Raw genomic sequence first — 24,483 nt, 5'->3', positions numbered from 1 at the left:
CTTCATGCTCAGCAAACTCCTCACACCCCCACAGAGAGTTCACATTTACGGAAATGATTGTGGGAATACCGAGCTCTGGGTCATCCATCCCAGGATATCAGCTCATCCAGACAGTAGGGAAGTGTGGAGTTAATCACTGTTGAGGACCTTCAGCCGTGAGTGGCCGCTAATGCTTCATTATAGAACCTACAAAAGAGAAATGGAAAAAAATGTAGTGGATCTGGGGTGGCTTCTAAGGATTCACCATATTCCAAACCAGAGATTTTCAAAGTGGTGACAAACTCAGCAAATGCCTTTCATATAAAAGAACCAAACGCAGTCAGAATTTATCATTATTGTACATTACCTTCTTGGCAGGGGTTGCTTATGAATGGTGCAACTTGACTCTGATATTCCCTAAAAACAATATGGCAGAGTGTTCCAGACATGAGAGTGGCACTTTATGGAATCACCATGAATATTCAGCTGTCTCAGTACAAAATTTTCTGATTTGTGTGTAATTCTTTGGTCAAGGCACATGGCCACCAGCCTCACAGATGTGAATGCCATATGACAAAGTATCCATGTACTATAAACAGATTTTAAAGTAGTTATATGCATTATGTTGCAATAAGTTAATCTTTATATGCAATGGAATTGAAAAGATTTGTATAGGAAGACTTGAAAGGTAAAGCCACTTCCATGGAGTCTTGCAGATTCTGAGATGGCTTTTGCTGCTCTGTTCTTGCTATAAATTTTTCTACAGGACTCACAGGCATTAGAAATGCAGATGTTGCTGTTTCACAAAAAGAGGAAGATTTTTTTCTTTGTTAAGCCACATCTTATGAGCAAGAGCACACTCACATTGGAACCTTATGTTTTGCAAGATTTATCTCTTGAGAAATGTACAAGTTAATCTTTTGAACTGTTTTTTTTTCATTGATTCTTTATCCTGGTGTTTAATAAGCTTTTGTTTTTATAAAATTTAACTTGAAGGCAGTCTATAGTATTTCACTGAATCCTGAATCCACTAACAGCAGTCACCCTGACAACCGTGATCCTTAAACAGTGACTTGTCACCCTCACTAGAACCCATATGTAAATTGCATTGGCTGGTTTTGGTCACTAACCATCAGTTAGGGTTATAATGATCAGTTTGACTTTTCTAATCACAATGCTAGGATATAAGCTTCCAGGTAACTTGAAATTTCTCCCTTGGGGAAACCATGTTGCAAATAGTCTTCCAATACTGTTCCTCAGTATGCTTGTGGAATGCCCCCTCTTTTTTGGACTTAATTTCAGTCATTTAAAAACCACGTGAGAAAATCATGGCTTGCCACGCCGCTCCCCGCTCGCAGCCCCGTGCCTTGCTCCTCTCCGAACATGGCAAAAATATCCAGCCCTACAGAGACTGAACGGTGCATTGAGTCTCTGATTGCTGTTTTCCAAAAGCATGCTGGAAGGGACGGTAACAACAGCAAACTCTCCAAGGCCGAGTTCCTTATCTTCATGAATACAGAGCTGGGTGCCTTCACAAAGAACCAGAAGGACCCTAGTGTCCTTGACCGCATGATGAAGAAACTGGACCTCGACTCTGATGGGCAGCTAGATTTCCAAGAATTTCTTAATCTTATTGGCGGCCTGGCCGTAGCTTGCCATGACTCCTCTATTAAGTCTACCTCTTCCCAGAAGTAAATCAGAGGAGCCTTTGGGCCTGGCCTCCAGCCCCACTTCCTTTCCTTCAGCCTCCCAATTATCATCTACCCCTCACAGCCCACAAATACCCTGAGCCAGGCACACCCACCACCCCATGCAGGCCACTCCTGCTGGTAGTAATAAAACAATATTGTTTTTTAAAGCACACACTGGAGAGTCAAATTTGTGCAAGGGAGGGAGATGACTGGGAGGAATATAAATTAGATTGATGGAAACAGTAACCAGAAGTTGCAAGGTAAATAGTAAAAATGCATCTTGGGTGTATACATAATCATGACTAATGATACCAACATAATCATCTCTAAATTACTCAAACTGATGGAGAGACGTCACTTATTGTTCACTCATTAAATGTCTATACACTCCTACTACAGGCACTGTCATAGGCTCTGAGGATACAGTCAGCAAGACAGACAAGGTCCTGCCTTCTCTGAGGTTACCTTCTAGTTGGGGGGGGGGGGAACAATAAGTGAATAAACAAAGAACTATGAGAGTGGAAAAAAAAAACACCACAAGAAAATCAGTAAATAGTGCATAGCAGCACTCTCCAATAGACACAACGTAAGCCCCATTGGTAAATTTTAAATATATTGTAATAGTCCCATTTAAAAAGAAGAAACAGGTGAAATTAATTTACTATTTGTCCCTATATATCCCAAATGTTACCATCTTGACATGTTGTTTATATAAAAAAATCACAAGTGAGATATTTTGCTTTCTTTTTATACTATGCCTTTGAAATCCAGTGTGTGTTTTACATTTACAGTACATTTTAATTTGCTGTAGCCACATTTCAAGTGCTCATTTGCCACATGTAGCCAGTGAGCAGCTGTACAGGACAGGGCAGCTCAATAGCCTTGGTCCTTTGGTCAGGTGTTCTGTCCTCCCTCCCTTTATTACATGTATCCTCTTCCCTTTGCCTGTGCTTCTATCCTTGTGTAGCTTCTTGTCCTCAAGGAAATTAGATGTGCTGGGAAGAGCAGCATCAAAGTCAGTCAGAATAGAGAGAAGGAGACAAGGTGAAGGTTGGCCAGAGATAATAACACCTGCATTATTGTGTGGTGGATTGGGAGGTGGGAGGGGTCTCACGTTAGGAGCCTCTGCACTTGTGGTTTGTTGGCTTTTTCAGAGGGGCTTGCCCTGATGCCTTGGTGAACACCTGTTTTATGACTTACTGCTGTCCTTAGGTTTTTTGGTGCTCATGTTGTCCCAGATATGGCCAATAATAGTCCCTTCAGGGAAGTTCCTGCCATCCCTGTGACATGCCTTCATCATTTTCAGTATAAGATGTTATAAGCTCATCTTGTTTCTACCCTGAAATCAGCCCCGAAATCAGTCATATTTCTGCAGGTCCAAAGAACTGGTTCATTTTAGTAGGGGATGCTATTCAGGACCAAATCTGAGTGCCAGGTGTGCTCATTGCTACTAGGTTGTCTACTGCTGAGCTAGGAAATAAAGGCGCACGTAAAAACGCTTATATAGATACACACAAAAAGGTATATGGGTGCATATACATACACAGAAATACCTCCCATTCCAATCTGTGACTCCCCGTATTTTTATGTCCCTCTTCAATAGCGAGAATGCTGAGACCCCTAAAATAAACATACTTACTAATTTGCTGAATTCTAAAATACTTGTAAAATAGTTTCAGAGTTGCTTTTCTCAAACCACTACAAAAAACAAACCTACTAAAAGAAATGTAGAATTTCTTTGCTGTTCTTCTTCTATCACCACCCTGCCCAACACATGGTAAAGCACACAAATGGATGACTTATTCTACAGAGAGACAAAAATATCGCCAGATACCCCCACTTGTTAACCTCAGGGGAAGCTGTGTTGGGTCAGGCATTAGGGAAAATGGGTCTGTGCTGAGGGTCTTAACTCCCATCCAAAGGTGCAGGGACATGAACCATTGAGAAGAAACTTGGTAAGAACCTGGGCAGGATTAGATTTATCTGTCCCAGAGTCTCCCTCTCAGAGCAGTCTCCACTACAGGAAACTAGACCCTCCTACTGCAGAAGCCACGCTCCTTTCCCCACACTTCTGGGAAGCCTGGGAGGGTTTCCCTAAGAGCTGCCTCAGTTTGTGTGTGGCCTTTCAGGAGCCCAACTCTCAAGAGACAGTCTTTGTCGGCCAGAGGCTGGAGCTGGAGAGCTGGTTGTTTCACTGAGACTTCTGGAAACTGTCCTTTCTATAAACTCAGGTGCTCACTGGTTGAGAGAGGCCTGAGTTACATTATGTTTTGAGGATCGGGTTTCATGGAGTGGCCATGAAGTAAATGAAGCTGAAACTCCAAGGTCCTTCACTCTATTGCACCCCTTCCAAAGCCTAACAAACACCTCATTTTATCTTAGTAATTTTTAATTCTTCCTCCCAAAGAGGGACTTCTCAGTCATGTGAGCGACAGGCCCAGTGAATCTGGACTGATCCCTCACTCAGGATACTCAAGAAACACACACACATTTATAATGAAGATGCTCACAAATTTTATACATGCACTGAACACATACATACCAAATCTTGTACACAGAAAAATGACTGGAAGGACGGATACTGAGATGTCAAAAGTTCCTATGAGCTGGGAACAGGAGAAAAAATTTTTTCTCCTTCATTTCTTTTTTTTTTTTTTTTAAGTTTTCCATGATTGGGAGAATTTTCTTCAAAATGGTGAAAAATGAATTTTATTATAGAAGTGCTGTAAATAAAGAATTCTCAAGGGAATTCAAAAACCAAAAACAAATGCAGCCAAAATTCCACCATGTTTTATAGTTACAATGTAACAAATATTTGTATTCTACTCCTTGAGCCACACTTAGAAATTTTTCTTCCATGTTGCTACATAGTCTTCTTAATTATCATTATGCTTCATTATTCCTTTGAACGGCTCTACCAAAATTTAAGTCATCGTTCCTCTGTAATTGGGTATTTAACTCCATGTAAATAGGCATCCTAGTCACTTGTATATATTATACTTTTAGTATTCCACCTAGATCCAGAAAGGATTTCAGCCTCTCAATGTATGTAGCTTTCTCCTTTTTTTCCCCACTAATTCTTTAGGAAAAATCACCACACCTGAAATTGAAAGTTCAAGGAATACAAATGTCAAAGTAGTTCTTAAGCAACTGGGCTGTTTGTGTTCCAGACCGTTGCACTGGTTGACACTGATTTACAAAACTCATCAACCCAAATAATAAGGGGGGTCATGTATTAGTCTGCTCAGGCTGCCATAAGAAATAAAAAACAAAACACACAGGCTAGGTGGCTTAAAACAGCACAAATTTATTTTCTCACAGTTATGGAGGCTAGAAGTCCAAGATCAAGGTGCTGTCAGGGTTGGTTTCTGGTGAGACCTTTTTTCCTAGCTTCCTCTGTGCACACTTGGCAAGAGAGAGCAATCTCTGCTCTTTCTTTTTATAAGGACACCAGTCCCATGGGATTAAGGCCCCACCCATATGACCTCATTTAACCTTAATTATCTCCCTAAGGCCCTATCTCTAAATTAGGGGTTAGGGCTTCCACATATGAGCTGGGGGCAGGGGGAAGGAGGGAAGGGGGGCGCGGTGGCACGCAACTCAGTCCATTACAGAAGGTATTTAAGCATCTCCTTCCCATTGGAACTCATTCCCATCTTGCCAGGTTTCCATTTATGTGGTTTACCTTCCCCCTATCCCTATGAACACAGCTACCCTCTGACACTCCGTGTGAACCCACTAACACTCAAGCAGCAGCAACCACCATAAGACTGTGATGTGAGTGAGGAAATAAATCCTTTATTATGTTAAGCCCCTGTGATATCGGGCACCATTACAACAGACTGCCTGCCCAAACACAGTGACAGAAAGAGGCACCAGTTTCTCTATCCACAGAAAGCAGTTAAATTTATGCTCAGGCAATGAAAACAATGCTGCAACCTGAGATTAAATGCAAAACTCAAAAGATCGCCTTACGTAGCCCAAGGAGTTAAGTTCCCCTTGCCCACGCAGACGGATCTCATCAACCTTTATTGGTGTTTTCAACTGGTTTTGATCACAGTACCCCCAACTCCCTGCCTAGTAAGATATATATTTTACATTGCAACCAGTTCTCATATTTAGATGTATGGCTGAAAAGTTTCACAAAACAATATTTGCCTTTACTACATTATGAATTTTGACCTATTTTATTCTATTTCATTGCTCTGTAATGCCGGTGGCCACCCACTAATTTGATTTTGCAACTCACTAATGGGCTGAGACATGGTTTGAAAACACTGCATTACTAGGCTCCGAGTGTTTTTGTGATCTTTGTAAGCCACTCCATACCCATGTGAGTTAAAATGGAGAACGGTACGCTACTGAGGACTCAACACATATTTACGAAAAAAACAAAACAGCAGGCAAGATTTCTGTTTGAACAGCAGCCCTGGGAAGTTCTAACAAGAGGAACAGACAAGGCTGACTTCAAGAAAGAGCTGGCAAATCACACAACTTAAGGCAACTCTACACTTTGCACAAAGACCAATGTTCCAATGTGTGGGTGGTGCTGAAACGGTCAGAGAAGAAAGCAGTCTTCTTTCACTCCTGGCGGCTTGTGCTCACAGGTAAGCATCTTTGCAGCTGTGTTTGCAAGGTGAGGGCTTCATGTGCGCCCTTCCTGGGTTCTAAGTGCTTCAGCCACCTTAGCTCGTTTAGAAAACAAGCAGACTTACATCCACACAGACACCGCAGGAAGCCACACAAGGGTTTTGAAGGAGCCCAATGTGTTACTCTGAAATTTCAGGCAGGTAGTTGTCCTTCCCTGGGGGCACTGACAGCAAAGTGGCTCATCTCTGTGCCTCAGAGTGCACAGGGAAAACATCACCTTCCATGTTCTCCAGGAGCTTGCCAATCCTCCACTGGCATGGGCTCCACATGCAGCACAGGGGTGCCCGGGGCACTCTCCAATGCATCGACTTTCTCCTTCTCATGGGAATTCTGGTGCTCAGCCAGGGCCAGGCTGAAGTGGAAGTTTTCCAACAGCTCTGGCACGTGTAGAGCTTCCTGGTGTGGCTCTTGAGATGATCCACGAACGGGAGATCCACACAAAGGTCTCCCCGCAAGTGCTGCCCACCTAGGGCTTCCCTTGGGACACCCCCCAGGCTCATGTACTGCAGGGCAGCACATGGCTAGAGATGGCCCACGTGGCCAGGGACCCTGCACTCTGCCCAGCCCAGGAGGTCTGAGGGACCTGTGAGGCCCAAGGGCAACAAAACCTGAGTCTCGATGCAGAAGAGCAAGGTGCACGAGGGTGGGGAGGTGGCTGCTGGGTGGGGGGCCGGGCGAGGCCAGGAGTCCTGGTTGGTGGGAGGTGGGACTTGGGGACAGCAGACGCAGCAGGAAGGGTGAGGAGGGGAGCTGCCGCTGGCAGCCACAGTGCACCCTCGGGGGGACTAAGGGTGCACCAGACACAGCCAGAGGGACAGGGAAGAGGCCATGGAGTCACCACAAAGTGGGTTGGGGGGGAGCCTGCAGTCAGGGGCCACCTGGCCAGCACTCCCCAGGAGGCAGTGGGACGGCTCAAGTCAGAGCCCTCCCCCTGGTCTCAGAGAACTCCCCCACCCTCACCCACCGCTCAGGGCCAGGCTCGTCCCTTAGCTTCCTGGGGAGGCAGCAGCCTGGGTGCCCAGGCCTGGAACCTCAGCCCACCCTAGCTCCTCGTCCTCTGGCCTCCCTAGGGCAGCTGGCAGCACACTGATGAGGGAGGGAGGGAGGCAGGTTGATAAGACAGGGTGGGACAGGCCCTGTGAGCTGCTGGGCAAGTGGGCTCCCACCCACCCACCTCTGGCTCAGCCTTTGTGGGCCTGGCCTCTCTGGTCTTCTCCTCCCTGATGCTCTCCTGTTCCAGAAGCACGGGGTCTGGAGCAGAAGAGACTGGGGAGAAGGGAAGGCCAAGCTGAGAAGGCTAGATCTCACAGCTGAGCACCCCCAAGCCAGTCAGGGAGGCCCCAGCATGGTCACATCACAGAAGGTCCCAGGGTTCCACTGACCCCACTTGTGTCCTCAACTGACAGAGCAGAACAGCCAAGAAGAAAGCAAAAAGCAGCTCAAGCTCAGCAGTGGCCCTAGATATTCAAAGAAAAGCCAAAAAGAGATAACACACTTTTCTACCCATCAGGATGGTAGAGATCTTAAAAAGCAACAATATGCAGTGCTGGCACAGATGTGGGAAAATAGGCACCCTTGTATGCTGGCACTGTACATATATGCTACAGAACTTTTGGAAAACCATGTGGAAATGCCCTTTGTCCAATGGTCCTGAGGATCCCACCCTACCCAAACAGAACTAACTTCCCACACCCAGGCACGTGTCTGAGGACGTTTCACTGCAGATTTACAGGAAGAGGCAGAAACCTTAACGGCAACAAAATTCCCACTCTAGGACAACGAACGGTGGATCCTGTGAAACGCCATGGAGGTGAGGAGGAGATGGCATTGGATATTGAGCCACTGCCTGGAGGGGCCTGGGTGGGTGAGGGGTTGCTCCATGCAAACAGCCAGTGCTACAGGCATCATTTCCAGGGAAACAGGCTGCCAACCTCTGCACAGGCCCATGGGTGAGATGTGTGCATACACAGGTGAGATGTGTACGCACTCAGGTGAGATGTACAAAAGAACACGAAGGGGCAAACGCCAGGGTGCGCACCTTGGTTTGATTTGCAGAGGGTATGAGGGAGTGGGGAGATTGTTACTTTCTTCTTTATAACTCGATGCTTTTCACTGTTTCTGATAAGCATGTACAATTTGAATCATCTCAAGAGGAATTTAATTAAAAATAATACTCGTGACATTCACAGAGCCTGTGGGGAGAAGGTGAAATTACAGCACAGGCTTCCAGGCCTCAGCTACCTGGCTTCCCTTGGGCTCCCTCAAGAACCAGCACGATGGCTCTCTCCTGGCCTTTCCCAACCACAGACCCTGGCCCACCACACGTACCCAAGAGCTGGTTGGTCACTCACAGGTCTCGGGGGTGCCTGGGTCTTACTGGGTTCCAGGTCTTCGCTGGCTCTCGCCGGCCCACCTGGAAATGGCAGACAGGAAAGACTCAGCGTGCTTCCCTGTGACACACCGCCTTGCTCAAAGCTGTGGGTGGACCCCAAGGGAGATCTTGATGGCATCCCCGTTTACACCCAAGGGTACAGTGAGCCCAAGAGGTTCACAGTAAGCTCACAGGGCTGGGGGTGGGGGACAAACATGGACCCAGGCTTCTGACCCCGAGCCCAAGGCTCCAGGGCCCCATTACCACCAGGCCATAGGCCTTGCCCTCAGATGTGGTGGAGACTGCCCACCCAGCCCCAGTGCTCCCCTTCTTCCCGTAATAAGGAGACGGAAGTGTGCCGAGAATACTTACTTAGTTTTTAAGGGGCTGCTTCCTCCTGCTTCCTTACATCTGGAAGGCAGATGTGAGGGCAGAAACCCAAGCAGCCTTCCTGGCCCATGAGGGTGATGCCCCTGGGCAGGGTGGTGGGGGCCAGATCCCTGCTGACTGAGGAGCTGCCCCACCAGCTCAGAGTGTTTAGCTTCTGTGCCTCTTATACATGAGGGAACTGAACTCTCTCAGGTAACCCGCTGGCTGGGGTCTGGACTCCATGCTGTCAATGTCACTCCTTCCAGGGCTGATCCCCTCCCATTCCTCAAAGGCATACTCTCCTCTGGGGAGGTGGCCTCACCTGGCTCCACCAGGGCCTTGGTGAGGTCTTCCACCAGGGAGGCTGCCTTCTTGCAGCTCTTGGGCTGCTCTGCCACCACCCTGGGCTGGAGCTTGTGGAGTAGGATGCCCAAGAACTGCTCCATCACCAGCAGCTCCATCATGTGTTCCTTGGAGTGCACCTCAGGCTGCAGCCACTCTCAACACAGGTCCCGGAGCCGGGCCAGGGCCTGGTGGGACCGAGCCACCTCCTGGTAGACAAAGTTCCAGAAGTGGAGGCAGGAGAACTCGAGGTCAGCAGGAGCCCTTCCAGGGTTGGTCTTGGGCCCCTCCTACTGGTCCCCAGCTGTTGACTCCAGTGTGGGCAATTCCAGGGGAGTTGGGGAGTTCCTGGGGGTGGCAAACGCTTTCCCCAAAGGCAGCATCTTTCCAAACATGCAAGGCGCCTGTTGTGAAGGGTGAGTTCACGGGATTGAGGCTCCGAGGGAGACAGACCAGGGATGACAATATGCTCTGGGATCTTAGCCAGACTCCACACCTGCAGAGGGACAAAGAGGTACCGACACAGTGAGAGGCACGGGCCTGTGAGTGGGAGTTCAGGTCCTGGCCAGCCCTCTCCCCATCCCCAGCTGATCCTGAAGGGTGGAGGCAAATCCCCTTCACACAGGGCTGTGCAGAGCTCAAGCTTCGCTCCCACCTCCAGGCCCAGCCCTGCCCCCATGTCGCCTTCTCCCCACATTTCCACATCAGATGACTCGGTATTCACAGCGTCTCCTGGCCTCATGCAGAGATTACTCACTCATTATAAAGAGGGAAAAAGTGCCTTTAGAATGAAAAACACGTGGAGTAAGGAGCGTCTTTAGTATCTCAGCTGCCTTCCTCAGTCCCTGACTAGAACGCGCACACTGGACCCGCTCACGAGAGACAGACAACCAAGAGACATCCTGCGTGACCGGCCTGGGCGCCCCAAAAGCCTCAAGACCAGGAATTTAAGGAAGTCACAGTCCCAAGGAGCAAGCAGAGGAAAAGCAACAATGTGTCACGCCGGGCCCTGAACTGGCTGGGGAGTAGGAGAAGACACGACTACAGGAGGTTGTTGGGGTGACTGGGGGAACAGGGACCAGACCCTGGTATGGAGTCGAGGATGGTGGAACTGTCCAACTTGGCCTCCGATGAGTCAGCTAAGAGGCAGGTCTGTGTATGATGGGATTGGGGAGGGGGGCGGAGAAAATGGAGAGAGAGAGAGGGGGTAAGGGAGAGAGACAGAGGTGTGCAAAACATAAAATACCAACAGGTGAATCTGAACAAAGGGTATGCAGAAGTCCTATCTGACACTATTTTAAAAAGGTCCAAAAGCAATCCTCTGTGGTCCTCAATGCCCGCTGCCGGCTGACCCATTCTTGCCCTTTCCCCGATAGGGTTTCCCTCGCCCACCTAAGAGGTCCCAGAGCAGAGGCAGGCACCTCACTCAAACCAAACCCACGTCCGGGTGACGGGGTAGAGACGCAGGGCGACCGGCCGGCAGAGACGACCCCGCGCTCCAGGCCGCAGCCCAGGGCGGCTTGGCACCGTCCCCTGCTCCCACCTGAGCGCCCACCACAGACACCCTCAGCCGTCAAGCCCCCTCCGGTCACCTCGGAACACAGCTGCGTGCGTACACGAGCCGGGCCGCTACAACTCGCCTGTCAGGAACGGTACGTCGCGGCCGCCAGCCTGCGTTCCTTCGGCGCAGCGGCCCCAGGAGCCCGGCGCGATGGCGTCGGGCCAGACTGCGCGTGCGCGGAACCTGCGACGCCCAGAAGGCAGCAGGTCATCGGCGCGGACGTGGGCAGAGCGAAGACGCGACGGCAGACCAGACAGCCAATCAGAGGCCGAGCTAGCCTAGCCTGGCGTCCGACCTCCCTTGCGCCTGCGCTGTCCTTGATGCCATGGCAACGGCATAAACAAGAGAAGACCAGAGAGACAGACGGAGAAAGGAAGAGAAGAGACACATACGCAGAGACAGAGAGCGGGGCATAGAAGAGGAGACACGGACGCAGAGACGAGGAGGGAGAGAAAGGTGAGGACAAGAGGCGCGCACACCCAAAGATGGAGAGACCAGAAGGCCCAGAGTCCCCAAGATAGCGAGATACTGAGGATCACAGACACAAGGAGACCAACAGATGAAGACACAGAGAATGAGAGGAAGACAGACTCAGAGAAGGGGAGATCCAGAGCTTGGGAGACTCTGATGTAGAGAAAGACCCAAGACAGGGACAGGTAGAAATGGGCAGGCCTCGAATGGGGAAAACAGAGACCCTGAGATAAGAAGACCTAGAGATGGAGACAGAGAAGGTGAGAAGCAGAAACGGGGAGACAACAGAGACAGAGAGACCCACAGCCTTAGAAATAGAGGTGAGGGACTTCCCTGGTGGTGCAGTGGTTAAGAATCCGCCTGCCAATGCAGGGGACACGGGTTCGAGCCCTGGTCTGGGAAGATCCCACATGCCACGGAGCAACTAAGCCTGTGCACCACAACTACTGAAGCCCGTGCGCCTAGAGCCTGTGCTCCACCACAAGAGAAGCCACTGCAATGAGAAGCCCGCGAGCCGCAACTAGAGAAAGCCCGCGCACAGCAACGAAGACCCAATGCTGCTAAAAATAAATAAATAAAAATAAATAAATTTATTAAAAAGAAAAAGAAATAGAGGTGGGGACACTGAGAGACAGGAATGTGGGGTCAAAAAAAGGGTTCTGCATATGCAGGGAGTTGACAGAATTTGAAGACTAGCCATGCTGGGGGCTTCAGGAGCCGCTGAAATGGAGGAAAACGTAAAAGAAGCGACTGGGGTGAGTGATGTCCTCCAAAACCCCAAATAGGTGTCGCCACTCCGGTAGACAGGGCCAGGGTCAGAATGCTGCTTCCCATTCCAGAATTTTCTAGAGGGCAGTTTATGAGGCTGTCATTTTGTGCAAGGTGATTTTTTAAAAAATGTTTCTCTGAACAGTTTATTTTGCATATTTATTTACAACAATACTCCCATTTTCCAGTATTCGGTTCCATGAATTTTAATTATATAACCGCCAACACAATCAGAATAAAGAACAGATCCATTGCACCAAAAACTCCTTCCTGAAGACATACAGATAGCCAAAAAGCACATGAAAAGAGGCTCAACATCACTAATTACTAGAGAAATGCAAATCAAAACTACAATGAGGTATCACCTCACACCAGTTAGAATGTCCATCATCAAAAAGTCTACAAACTATAAATGCTGGAGAGGGTGTGGAGAAAAGGGAACCCTCCCACACGGTTGGTGGGGATGTACATTGGCACAGCCACTATGGAGAACAATATGGAGGTTGCTTAAAAAACTAAAAACAGTGCTACCATATGATCCAGCAATCCCACTCCTGGGCATATATCCAGAGAAAAATATGGTTCGAAAGGATACATGCACCACAATGTTCACTGCAGCGCTGTTTACAATAGCCAAGACATGGAATCAACCTAAATGTACATCGACAGAGGAATGGATAAAGATCTGGTACATATATTCAATGGAATATTAGTCAGCCACGAAAAAGAATGAAATAACGCCATTTGCAGCAACGTGGATGGACCTGGAGATTATCATACTAAGTGAAGTAAGTCAGAGAAAGACAAATTTCATATGATACCACTTATACGTGGAATCTAAAAAAAATTATACAGGGACTTTCCTGGTGGCACAGTGGTTAAGACTCCACACTCCCAATGCAGGAGGCCCGGGTTTGATCCCTGATCAGGGAACTAGACCCCACATGCATGCCGCAACTAAGAGTTCGCATGCCACAACTAAGGAGCCCACGTGTCACAACTAAGGAGCCCGCCTGCCACAACTAAGACCTGGCAAACCAAATAAGTAAATATTTTAAAATAAATAAATAAATAAAATGATACAAATGAACTTATTTACAAAACAAACAGATTCACAGAGTTCGAAACAAACTTGTGGTTACCAAAGGGGAAACGTTGGGGGGAAGGGATAAATTCGGAGTTTGAGGATTAACATATATACACTACTATATATAAAATAGATAAGCAACAAGGATCTACTGTATAGCACAAGGAACTATACTCAATATTCTGTAATAACCTATATGGGAAAAGGATGGATAGGACTTCCCTGGTGGCGCAGTGGTTAAGAATCCACCTGCCAATGCAGGGGACACGGGTTTGATCCCTGGTCCGGGAAGATCCCACATGCCGTGGAGCAACTAAGTCCATGAGCCACAACTACTGAGCCCACGCGCCACAACTACTGAAGCCCGTGTGCCTAGAGCCTGTGCTCCGCAACAAGAGAAGCCACTGCAATGAGAAGCCCGCGCACCACAACGAAGAGTAGCCCCTGCTCACCACAACTAGAGAAAGCCTGCTCACAGCAACGAAGACCCAACACAGCCAAAAATAAATAAATAAGATTTTTAAATAAATAAATAAATAAAATAAAAATAAAAAAGAATGGATATATGTATAACTGAATCACTTAGCTGTACACACAACATTGTAAATCAACTATATGCCAATAAAAAATAAAAAATAAATTTAAAAAAAAACCTCCTTCCTGGTGACCTTCTCCCCCACCCATAACCCTGGCAACCACTGATCTGTTTTCCCCAGTATAGTTTTGCATTTTCCAGAATGTCATATAAACAGAATCATAGAGTATGTGGACTTTAGAGATTGGCTTTTTTTCACCAAACATAGTTCTTTTAAGATCCATTCAGTTCATTCCTTTTTATTGCTAAGTAGCATTGATGCTAAGGATATACCACAGTTTGTTTAACCATTCATCACTGAATGACATTTGGGTTGTTTCCAAAATTTTGCTATTACACATAAGGCTGCTGTAAACATTTGTGTACAGGTTTTTGTGTGAACCTTCGTTAGTCTTCATTTTTCTGGGATAAATGCCCAAGAGTGCAATTGCTGTGTTACATGGTAAGCACATGTTTAGTATTAAAAGAAACTGCCACTCTTTTCCAGAGTAGTTGGACCATTTTACACTTCCACCAGCAATGTATGTGTGCACCTGTTTCCCCACATCCTTACCAGTGTTTGGTGTTATTGTTTTTTATTTTAGCCTTTCTGATAGATGTGTAGTGACATTTCGCTGTGCTTTTAATTTGCATTTCTCTAACAGTTAATAACTTTTTAAAAAATTTCATTGAAGTATATTTCATTTACAATGTTGTGTTAATTTCTGCTGTACAGCAAAGTGACTCAGTTATACATATATATTTTTTCCCTTTCATATTCTTTTCCATATTATGGTCTATCACAGGATATTGAATATAGTTCCCCGTGCTATACAGTAGGACCTTGCTGTTTATCCATTCTATATATGCTAGTTTGCATCTGCTAATCCCAAACTCCCAGTCCTTTCCTCCCCACTCCCCTCCCCCTTGGCAACCACAAGTCTGTTCTCTTAACAGTTAATAATGTTGAGCATATTTTCAGGTTTATTTGCCATCTGTATATCCTCTTCAATGAAATGTCTGTTCATGTCTTTTGCCCATATTCTAGTTTTCAAAAACTGTTGAGTTTGGAGAGATCTGTTTATATTCTAAATATAAGTACTTTGTCAGATATATGGTTTGTGAACCTTTTCTCCCAGTCTGTAGTTGTATTCCCTTAACAGAGCCTTTAGCAGAACAAAGTATTTTAATTCAGAAGATGTCCAATTTATCAATTATTCTTTTATGGATCATGCTTTTTATGTCAAGTTTTAGAACTCTTTGTTTATAAGTCCCGAGGACTTCCATTTTACTTTTTACATGTAAGTCAACCATCAATTTTGAGTTAATTTTTGTATAAGATGTGAGGTTTATGTTGAGGTTCGTTTTTTCCCCCTATTGATGTTGGGCGTCTTTTTTCTGACACTAATTCCGACACCGTATGTGTAGTTTTTTTTCAACACCAACCAATTCTCTAACACAAAAGGTGCCCAACAATTCAATTCTGAGACTGACTGCTTACAATTAGCGCAGACTCCACAGGTCAAGGGCTCAGTCCCACAAGACTGTCCCCACTTCAGATGCCTGCCACGGGCTACGCACACTTCTGCTCAGCAGACTTCAAAATCAGTGGTTCCCACAACACGCAGGCCCCTCAGGTTGAAATCCACTAGAACTCAGGAAAACACTTTACTTAATGTTTACCAGTTTTATATAAAGGATGTAACTCAGGAACAACCAAATGAAAATAGAGCAGCGTTTGGAAGGGGGCAGTGTGCAGAGCTCCCACGCTTCCTCCCGGCATGCCACCCTCTCAGCACGACGATGTGTTCAACAGCCCAGAATCTTTCTCTCAGTCGTTAAAAAGACTGGGGCAGACACACATGCACACACGGAATGGCCTCCAGAACACACCATGAAGAGAACAATCAAGGTAGAACACAAAAACCTACAACCTAGGTGTCCAGAGATCGCCCTTTCCCCCGCCCCCATTAAATGCCTCTAGAAGGATACACAAGAACACATCAACAACTGTGGTCTCCAAGGAGGGGCCTCAGGTGAGAAAGAGGCTCATTTTTCATTCATCTGCTTCCCTCCTTTTTAATTCTTTACCACATGCATGGGTTGCTTTTTCAACTAAAGTAAAAATATTTGGTCCCAAACAGAGAACTACAAAAGCTAGATTGAGGGACAGTTAAGGCTCTCTCCAATGACAAGCAGTGAGAACACACCTGGATGAGCATAGTGATACAGGAGAATCCACTGGCTGTCTATCAGGGCATCTCACAATGTGAGCGCAGCCTGACCCCCGGCGGGGAAGTGCCAGCCCTCCACCCCGTTTGTCTCAGCCACTCCTCTCTCTGAGGCCTCACACTCCTGTCTCTGCCCCCACTGTCTGCTCTATTCTTATCCCTGCCCACACCAGGGAATGGCAGCCCCAGCCTCCAAGATGGCCTGTTCTCACCAGTCCAGCAGTCTCAGCTCACTGCTCAGAATCCTGGAGTCCAATCACACAGGTATAAGGGAAGTGCCCACACTGGGGACCCCAGCTCCACTGGAAGGAAGTTAGGACACCAACTTGCTGCTCTTCCAGCACAGCAATCCAACTGAGGCCCTGGTCCTGACTGCCAAGAGGCACACAAGGCCAACCTTGTTCAAGCGGAGCAGGTCTCAGTCTTCACGTGAGCCCCAGGGAGGCACCATCTCATGAGAAGTCTTGCTCCAGACTGGACGGCACATGTGTGGCTCAGTTACCCTGGGAGCGGCAGTTACCATCTGACTGTGGTTCAGCCGCTGGGGCAGGGCCTGTGAGGAGTCTTGGGTGAGTGCGAGAAGCTGTGATTTGGGGCAGAAGTCCTTGTGATACTGAGTCCAGGAGCTTGAGGCCCAAACAGGACCAGGCTCTTGCAACTGCTGTGGGATGGACGTGTACCACAGTGGAATGAGCGCTGGGCAACATCTTCCTTCTCAGCACAGTATGCGCCATCACTCTGGGGCACGCGTGCCAGAGAGCTCGTCTTCACAGCGCCTGGAGCCCCACCTCCACTCCGTTCAGGCCTCTGCACACAGCCCAGCTGCCATCATCCACATCCCGGAGACTCTAGCCCTCTCCCACGTAGCTCCTTCAGAGGCTTCCAGCCAATCACGTGCACCAGGGTTTGGGAAGCAGTGCCAGCTGTGAAGTACTGGCGACAGGGGCCCAGGGTCTACAGAGGTTGGGAAGGCTGCTGATGTCCCTTCTCTTTCAGTCTCCTGAGTCAGAGAGGAGTAACATGAACATCAGCAGCGGCAGCAACAACAAAAACATGGGGAGTTCCCTGGCGGCCTAGTGGTTAGGACTCCGGGCTTTCACTGACGTAGCCTAGGTTCAATCCCTGATCGGGGAATCGAGATCCTGCAAGCCGCATGGCTCGGCCAAAACAAAGCAAAAACATCAATAACAAGAGCAGCAGTAATGGCAGGAGATGCAGTAATAGCAACAGGGGTGGGAGCCGGAGCAGCTAATCCACACTGAACACTGTCACGTCCCAAGCACTCTGCATACCTCACTTCTCCTACTCCTAATGAGGTAGGGCTTATCCACATTTTATAAGTGAAGAACTAAGGCACAGAGAGATTCAATAATTCACCTGAGATCACACAGGTACTGAGATGTAATCCCATGAGAAACCCAAGTCTGACTGAAGTCAAGAGATGTACTCCTAACCATGACACTAACATTCACGTGGTGCAGTCCAATGTTTTCATGCAATTTCGTACAATTTTTCTTTAACTGGGATTAACTTTCCTGTATAGGCCTTCTGAGCAGCCAAGGAATTGCCACTTGAATGAGCATCTACTGACCATCAGGCACAGCGTTTTCTTTTATAACTAAAAGGCCCAAAGTGTGCACACACATATATACGCACAATACTAAACATAAAGATATTTTGATATATGAGCTAGAATAGAAGCCCCATGAGCTCAGGAACTCTTTCCTGTTTAACCAGCTTGTTAAGAGCCTATGCATACTTCTGTGTTTTGCTTCCCTCCACCTCAAGAGAATTTTCAATCTTGTAATAAAACAATTACAGGTGATACAGGCTACAGGAAAGGAATAACACTTAATATGCAGCAACACGACAGGGACTACATCACCATCTTTTGTTCCAGCAGGTAGGTCGTTAATCATGATCTCAGCAACAGTCTCTTCCTTGAAAGTTCTAGTTTCCTCAAATGAATGAATCTCACTAGTCATTTAATTCCTCCTCCTGATATTAGTTATTTTATTAGACCTAAGACACAACTGATGGTAAGATGCACATTTTGTGAAGACAAAATGCAAACGAGAAGACAAAAGACTACCAATTAAACTGATTTCTGAGATGTTACAATGTGAAAAGAATGTGCATATTAGAAAAAAATGGAATACAGTTGAGTCCTTAGGGTTCTATGTCAGGACTAACTTCCAGGCACACACTTTTTCTAGAAATGTGTTAAAAACCTGACTGTGGGTTTGTAATGGGACAATTGCTCTATAGGGGGCTCCTCTCCAGAATTCATTCTCTGATACACTAGAGTCGTGCTGTCCGATGAAGTAGCAACTAGATGTGCAGTTACAGAGGATCTGAAATGAGTGAGTGTCATATGTTTAAATTATTAGTATTTGGAATATAGGTGGTAAAATAAAATGTTATTGACATTAATTTCACCTCTTTCTTACTACTTTTAAAAACATGTGGCCACTAAAGAATTTGAAATTATACATGTGGCTCACATTATATTTCCAGCAGACAGCATTACCCTGGAAGATCAGATCTCCAGGTGGAAGCTTTCCCACATCAAGTGTACGTTTTCTGTCCATCTCTAGTATGAGCTTTCTTTCACGATAAACTTAGTATCACCTTAAGGGACTTTCCTGTATTATCACTCCATATTGGCTAATTCAAAAATACGTTCCCTTTTACCTAAGAGTTTCAGCAAGGGTTCTTTTTGTTTGTTTAATATTTTATTTATTTATTTATTTGGTTGTGCCAGGTCTTAGTTGTGGCAGGCAGGCTCCTTAGTTGAGGCACGTTGGCTCCTTAGTTGCAGCAGTCAGGCTCCTTAGTTGCGGCATGCGTGTGGGATCTAGTTCCCTGACCAGGGATTACACCCAGGCCCCCTGCATTGAGAGCACAGAGTCTTAACCTCTGTGCCACCAGGGAAGTCCCTCGGCAAGGGTTCTTACTGAAACCTCAAACTCATCACATTAACCAAATCTTCTTTCTAATGCAAATAAAAGCAAGAGTTCCAGTTTAAACGTTTCCCACGTTAATTCCATTCCTAGATTTTGATTTGCATATCATATAAAAACAGAGAGAAACGCCACGAGAAGTTTCCCCCTGCCATCCTGGTCCCCTCTCTCAACTGTGTCACCATCCTTCAAAAGGTTTCATCATGAGGTGTCACAGTCTCGTGTATGTTTAGCACAATCCCTGAAGGTTTTAACACATTTGTTATGTTTCTAGAGTTTCTTTCCAATAAGTTCAGCAAAGTGGCAGAAGAATTCTCCCAGCTTATTATACAAACACAACGTCTCAGGATTTCTGTTCCGAGGAGTAAGGGATGAGTTATACTATTTTCAAAGAACTGCTGTTCAATATGAAGTCTCTGACATGGCATAAGTAAAGAGAATCAGCCAGAGCCATCTTCCCATTCGCTGACTCTCCACAGGTGTCTCTCCAGTGAACTCTGATGTCCAGTAAGAGCATGGCTGCTCTGGAACCCTGTTTGACACACAGGTACAGGGGCTCTTGACCCTATATCCTCTGATGCTTGGTCAGACAGGAGCTGTCCCTGAAAGCTTTGCCACACTGATTACACTTGTAGGGTTTCTCACCAGTATGAATCCTCTGGTGATGGATGAGGCCAAGGATGTTCCTGAAAAGTTTCTGACACTGGTCACGGCCATAGGGCTTCTCTAGGGCCTGATGAGATAAGCACTCTCAGTGAAAGTTTTCCCACATTCTTTACACTCACAGGGTTTCTCCCCAGAATGGATTTTGTGATGCACAATGGGGTAACCATTGCAGGTGAAAGATTTTCCACAATCCGTACACCTAACAGGGTTTCTCTCCAGTATGAATTCTCCCATATTCATAGGTGGAATCTAAAATATGACACAAATGAACTTATCTACGAAACAGAAACAGACTCAGATACAGAGAACAGACTTAGGGGTACCAAGGAGGAGAGGGGGTGAGGGAGGGATGCACTGGGAGTTCGGGGTTAGTAGATGCAAACTATTACATATAGAAAGGATAAACAACAAGGTCCTACTGTATAGCACAGTGAACTATATTCAATATCCTGGGATAAACTGTAATGGAAAAGAATATAAAAAACAATGTATATATGTGTATAACTGAGTCACTTTACTGTAGAGCAGAAATTAACATAACATTGTAAATCAACTATAGTTCAAAAAAAATAAATTTAAGAAAAAGGCATTAGGGACAATTGGGAAATTTTGAATATGGATGGATTATCAGATGATACAGAGAATTATTGCTAGTTTTCTTAGCAATAACAGTATTATGGATGTGCAGAAGAATGCCCTTATTCTTGGAATTTATGTCCTGACATATTTAAGGGTAAAGTGTCATATCTGCACTTACATTCAAATGGTTATACATACACACATAAAGAAATACACATATTATACACACAGTAAATATACATGCACACACATAAATATACATAGACACACACTCATAAACATACATACATACACATATACCAATATACACATATGCACATATAAACACGTGTACATACATATATACACACATGCACACAAATACACAGATTAAAATACATATACACAAATATGCAAAAATATGCATTCACATATATACATATTATAAATACATACTATATAACTGTTATATATTGCATACATATAAATCTAGATGATGGGTGATGGGTGTTCATTATACTCTTTTTTCAACTTTTCTGTTAATATTTTAGAAACTTGTTAAAATAGAAAATAGGGGAAACGTTAATGCTCCTAAGGGAGAGGTACTACCTCAGGATCAGCATTCATTAACACCCAGGTGAGAATAAATTTATAACAGTTTTCCCAAAAGGTGTTCAAGAGATGGTTACAGGCATTCTAACGGGGAAAATATGATACTAGCTGGAACCTGTATGAAAACCATGGAGTTACCACCCTAGCAAAATGCTGACTTGTAAAATCCTTTCTACACAGTAGATTTTGATGCAGGAGAAAACAGGAAGGCTGGGGTGGTATGGACATCTCCACTCTGCCTCGAAGAACTGGGGTCGAGCTGTCCAAACCACTCAGTTCCCTCCAGCCAGCTCCAGAATCGCCTGGCCCTCCAGCTGCTTGCAACAGCTGGCAGCTGATCCAAATTGAAAGCTATTTTATCTCTTTGTTCTATGAGTTAAATATGTTTCTGAAAAGTTGCAAGTAAATGAAGTAGGGCAAACAATTCTATTTTAGATTCAACAGGGGAGCATCCTATTTAAATAAAACCTGTATCAAATTCCATTTAAATATTTTACTATTAAAAATGTCACTATAAAATTAATATAATGAATTAATATAATACACACTCAATATGGAAAACTTGGAAAACATAAAATACAAAGAAAATTGTCTTGGGTGCATTTACTTCCTGTTTTCTTCCTGCAGAATCTTTTACACATACTTAAAGTCAAACTGTACAGACAATTTTGGGGCTTCTTTTTGTTTTTCCCTGTTAACATTATATTATTGGTAGTGTCCATATCATTAATGTGTCTTTATTAGCATAAAAAAATGACACAGCCTCTTTGGATGATAATTTTGAGTTTAAATCAAAATTTAAACCACACAGCAGGGAATTCCCTGGTGGTCCAGTGGTTAAGACTCAGTGCTTTCACTGCTGTGGCTCAGGTTCAAAAAGTAAACCACACAGCAATGTAGTGAATCAACACTGGCTTTCTTTTTAAAATGATGTAAATTAAAATTCAAAACTAACATAAGAGGACCTCACACATAGTGTTGTTTCATCAAACTTTTCCTCCAGTTACATATGTATGGGGGTCATGATGTAAATGTGTTTCTTACAATGCCTGGGTTAAAAAACCTTGAGAACCACCAGGTTGAAGAAATCCTTACTCATTTCACAAGGACACATGTTCAAGATGCTCCCTAAGGCACTCTTGGGAATGTTGAAAAACCGTAAATTTACAAGATGTCCATCAACAGGTGGTGGGAAGGAACAAATAAATTGTGGCAGCCTCACAAGGTGGAATACTGTACGGCAGTGAAAACAGTATGTGCAGAAAGCTCCACTTAGTACACAATAGGTTGGTGAGAGAAGCAGGCAGCAGAGTTTCACACACTGAACATATGAATTTCAAACACACACACCATATTGTTCGAAGCTACGGATATTATAAACGGAAAAGCTGTAACGACAGCCTGGAGACAACAGATGAGTGTTTGCTAGATGTATACCACACCCCCTCTATGATCTCAAGTCTCTTGGACAAGGACTAGCTCCTTCCCATGGTCGCACAGGAACGGCCCTTTTCCACTCAAGCAAATGTTTACGGAACACCTACTGTGTGCCAGGCCCTGTTTAGGCAGGGATGATTCATCAATGGATGAGACAGATGAAGACCGCCACCTGGGGACATTTCCCTGGTGGCGTGGTAGTTAAGAATCCACCTCCCAATGCAGGGGACACGGGTTCGAGCCCTCCTCTGGGAAGATCCCACATGCCACGGAGCAACTAACCCCATGCGCCACAGCTACTGAGCCTGTGCTCTAGAACCCGTGAGCCACAACTACTGATCCCGCGTGCCACAACTACTGAAGCCCTCATGCTTAGAGTCTGTGCTCTGCAACAAGAGAAGCCACTGCAGTGAGAAGGCCGCACACCCCAACGAAGAGTAGCTCCCGCTCACCGCAACTAGAGAAAGCCCGCGGGCAGCAACAAAGACCCAACGCAGCCATAAATTAATTAATTACAATAAATAAATAATAAATAAATAAATGACAAAAAAGAGAGAGACCTCCACCTGGTGAAGCTAGCATTCTGGTGGGGAAGATGCAGACAAAGGACAGAATGCAAAATCTGTCGCTATCAAACACTCACTGCAAACTCAGGAAGCACACAGACCTGGGTCAGTTTTTGGAGTTACGGCTGGTGGCCCTGACTGCTCCAACCTCCAGCACTATCCACAACTCAGAAACCAACCAGATTCAGGGAACACGCTGCCCAAGGAAGCAGGCAGGGCTCTGATTTTCACTGTGATGCAAGCTCCTTACCACCCGGAGTCCAGGAGCAAAGAGCTCCTGGCCAGCAGCCCCAGTCCCTGAAGGATTCCGGCTGTTACCGAGCAAGGGGAGCCATGGGGGACTTGGAGCAGAGATGGGACATGATGTGACACATAAGCTGACGGGCTCCTGCTGGGGAACTAACGGGGGGGAGGGCAGAGGCAGGGGAGCAGGGAGCAGTCCCGTTACAGGGAGCAGGGGTGGTGCAGGGGCTGAACTCTGGAACTATATTGGAGGTACAGGCATGGGACTTTCAGGCAGAGATGATGTGGGGGTTGGTGAAAGGGAAACATCAACGCGGACGGTGAGGAACGTGGGCAGAAGGCGGAGACGCCATTCACAGAGAGTGGAAGGACTGGCTTTGGGGCCCAGAGGTTCTGCTGAGGACCCCACAGTCTGAGGTGTCTGTCCCGGGGGACCGGGGGGGGGCGGTGAGGGTGGATGACAGCTTCAGGGGATTAGGGGCCTGTGGGTAAGGGCAACTCAGTCCACGACCGGGGTTTGGGGGTGAGGGAGAGTTCCCCGTGGGCAGGGGGGAATCGGTCTTTGGAAGAGCAAAGGGGGGCGGGCAGGAACAAGGCTGTTGGGTGAGGAAGACGAAAAGAGGGGAAAGCATCCTTGGGAGTGCGACACAGGAAACTGAACAGGTTGTGCAAGCCCAAACCTTATGAGGCGGGGGTGGAGGCGTTTGCACCTAGGCAGGGGCGCGGAGGGCTGCGCACCTGAGAGGGTGAAGACAGGCAAGGACCGGGAGGAGGTTAGGGAGTCGTGCCCAGGGGGAGGGAGAAAGAAGGGGAATCCGCCCACGCGGGAGGAGAAAGGACGAAGGGAGAGGAGGGGGATCTAGGGGTCCGCGCCCCGTGGGAAGAGGCGAATGGGGGTCTGCACATCACGGGGAGGAGCGAACGGGGGTCCGTACCTCACGGGTATGGGGGAAGACTGGGGGGTCTGCGCGCCATGGGAGGAGGGAATAAGGGGTCCGCGCCCCATGGGGAGAACGGGAGATAAGGGGGTCCGTGCCACTCAGGCAAAGGTGTCCCCCCCCCACTCCCGGGCACCCGCGCCCACCCCGCTCCCGCCCCGCCCGGAGGTGGCCGCCGCGCAGCTCCCAGTCGCCTTGGACGCCCTGACGCTCCCCACAGCCAGGCCTAGGGCTCTCTCCCCGCCCTGGGGTTGAAAACCGAGGCCCAAGAACCACCTGAAAGGAACTCACAGTGCCGGACACCGGACCGCCGACTTCCTCGTCCCTGTCAGCGCGCCACCTGGCTGTGCGCATGCGCAGGTTCCGAGCTGCGGCTTCGCCGGGCGCCGGGGGCGGGGCCGGGCGC

The 24,483-nt window shown here is 46.8% G+C and overlaps 1 protein-coding gene and 1 pseudogene across 10 annotated transcripts; one reads left to right on the top strand and one right to left on the bottom strand.

Annotated features, from left to right (window-relative positions):
- Window positions 1-7: 7 nt before the first annotated feature.
- Window positions 8-24,483, bottom strand: ZSCAN1 (zinc finger and SCAN domain containing 1). Of its 9 annotated transcripts, none has more exons than XR_014256555.1 (4): window positions 10,995-11,150; window positions 9,064-9,898; window positions 8,649-8,733; window positions 8-186 (listed from the first exon to the last, which is right to left on the bottom strand). XR_014256555.1 is itself a non-coding variant. In XM_082436815.1 (4 exons), exons 2-4 carry the CDS (start codon window positions 9,522-9,524, stop codon window positions 150-152), a joined length of 264 nt encoding a protein of 87 aa, XP_082292941.1. In that variant the 5' UTR covers window positions 9,525-9,898; window positions 10,995-11,150; the 3' UTR covers window positions 8-149. The 9 variants fall into 9 exon arrangements, 2 of the variants coding, with proteins under 2 accessions (XP_082292941.1, XP_082292942.1); XM_082436815.1 differs by having other exon boundaries at window positions 9,383-9,898; XM_082436816.1 differs by lacking the exon at window positions 8-186 and adding an exon at window positions 8,462-8,512 and having other exon boundaries at window positions 9,383-9,898.
- On the top strand, window positions 1,311-4,628 carry LOC309648309 (protein S100-A11 pseudogene; annotated as a pseudogene). Its single transcript has one exon. The product of its transcript is annotated as a protein S100-A11 pseudogene (transcript).

This window comes from Balaenoptera physalus (genome assembly GCF_965194825.1).
Source record: "Balaenoptera physalus genome assembly, chromosome: 19".
Lineage (NCBI taxonomy): Eukaryota > Metazoa > Chordata > Mammalia > Artiodactyla > Balaenopteridae > Balaenoptera > Balaenoptera physalus.
Note: the sequence above shows the minus strand (reverse complement) of the source record. Positions and strands in the feature narration are given on the sequence as shown.

Excerpts from the sequence above, each read along its gene's own strand:
- ZSCAN1 (XM_082436815.1), bottom strand. The coding sequence starts at position 9,524 with ATGATGGAGCTGCTGGTGATGGAGCAGTTCTTGGGCATCCTACTCCAC. Across the intron at positions 8,734-9,382 it reads CAAGGCCCTGGTGGAGCCAG|GTGGGCCGGCGAGAGCCAGC; the intron begins GTGAGGCCACCT and ends TGCCATTTCCAG. Across the intron at positions 187-8,648 it reads AGTGACCAACCAGCTCTTGG|GTTCTATAATGAAGCATTAG; the intron begins GTACGTGTGGTG and ends TCTCTTTTGTAG.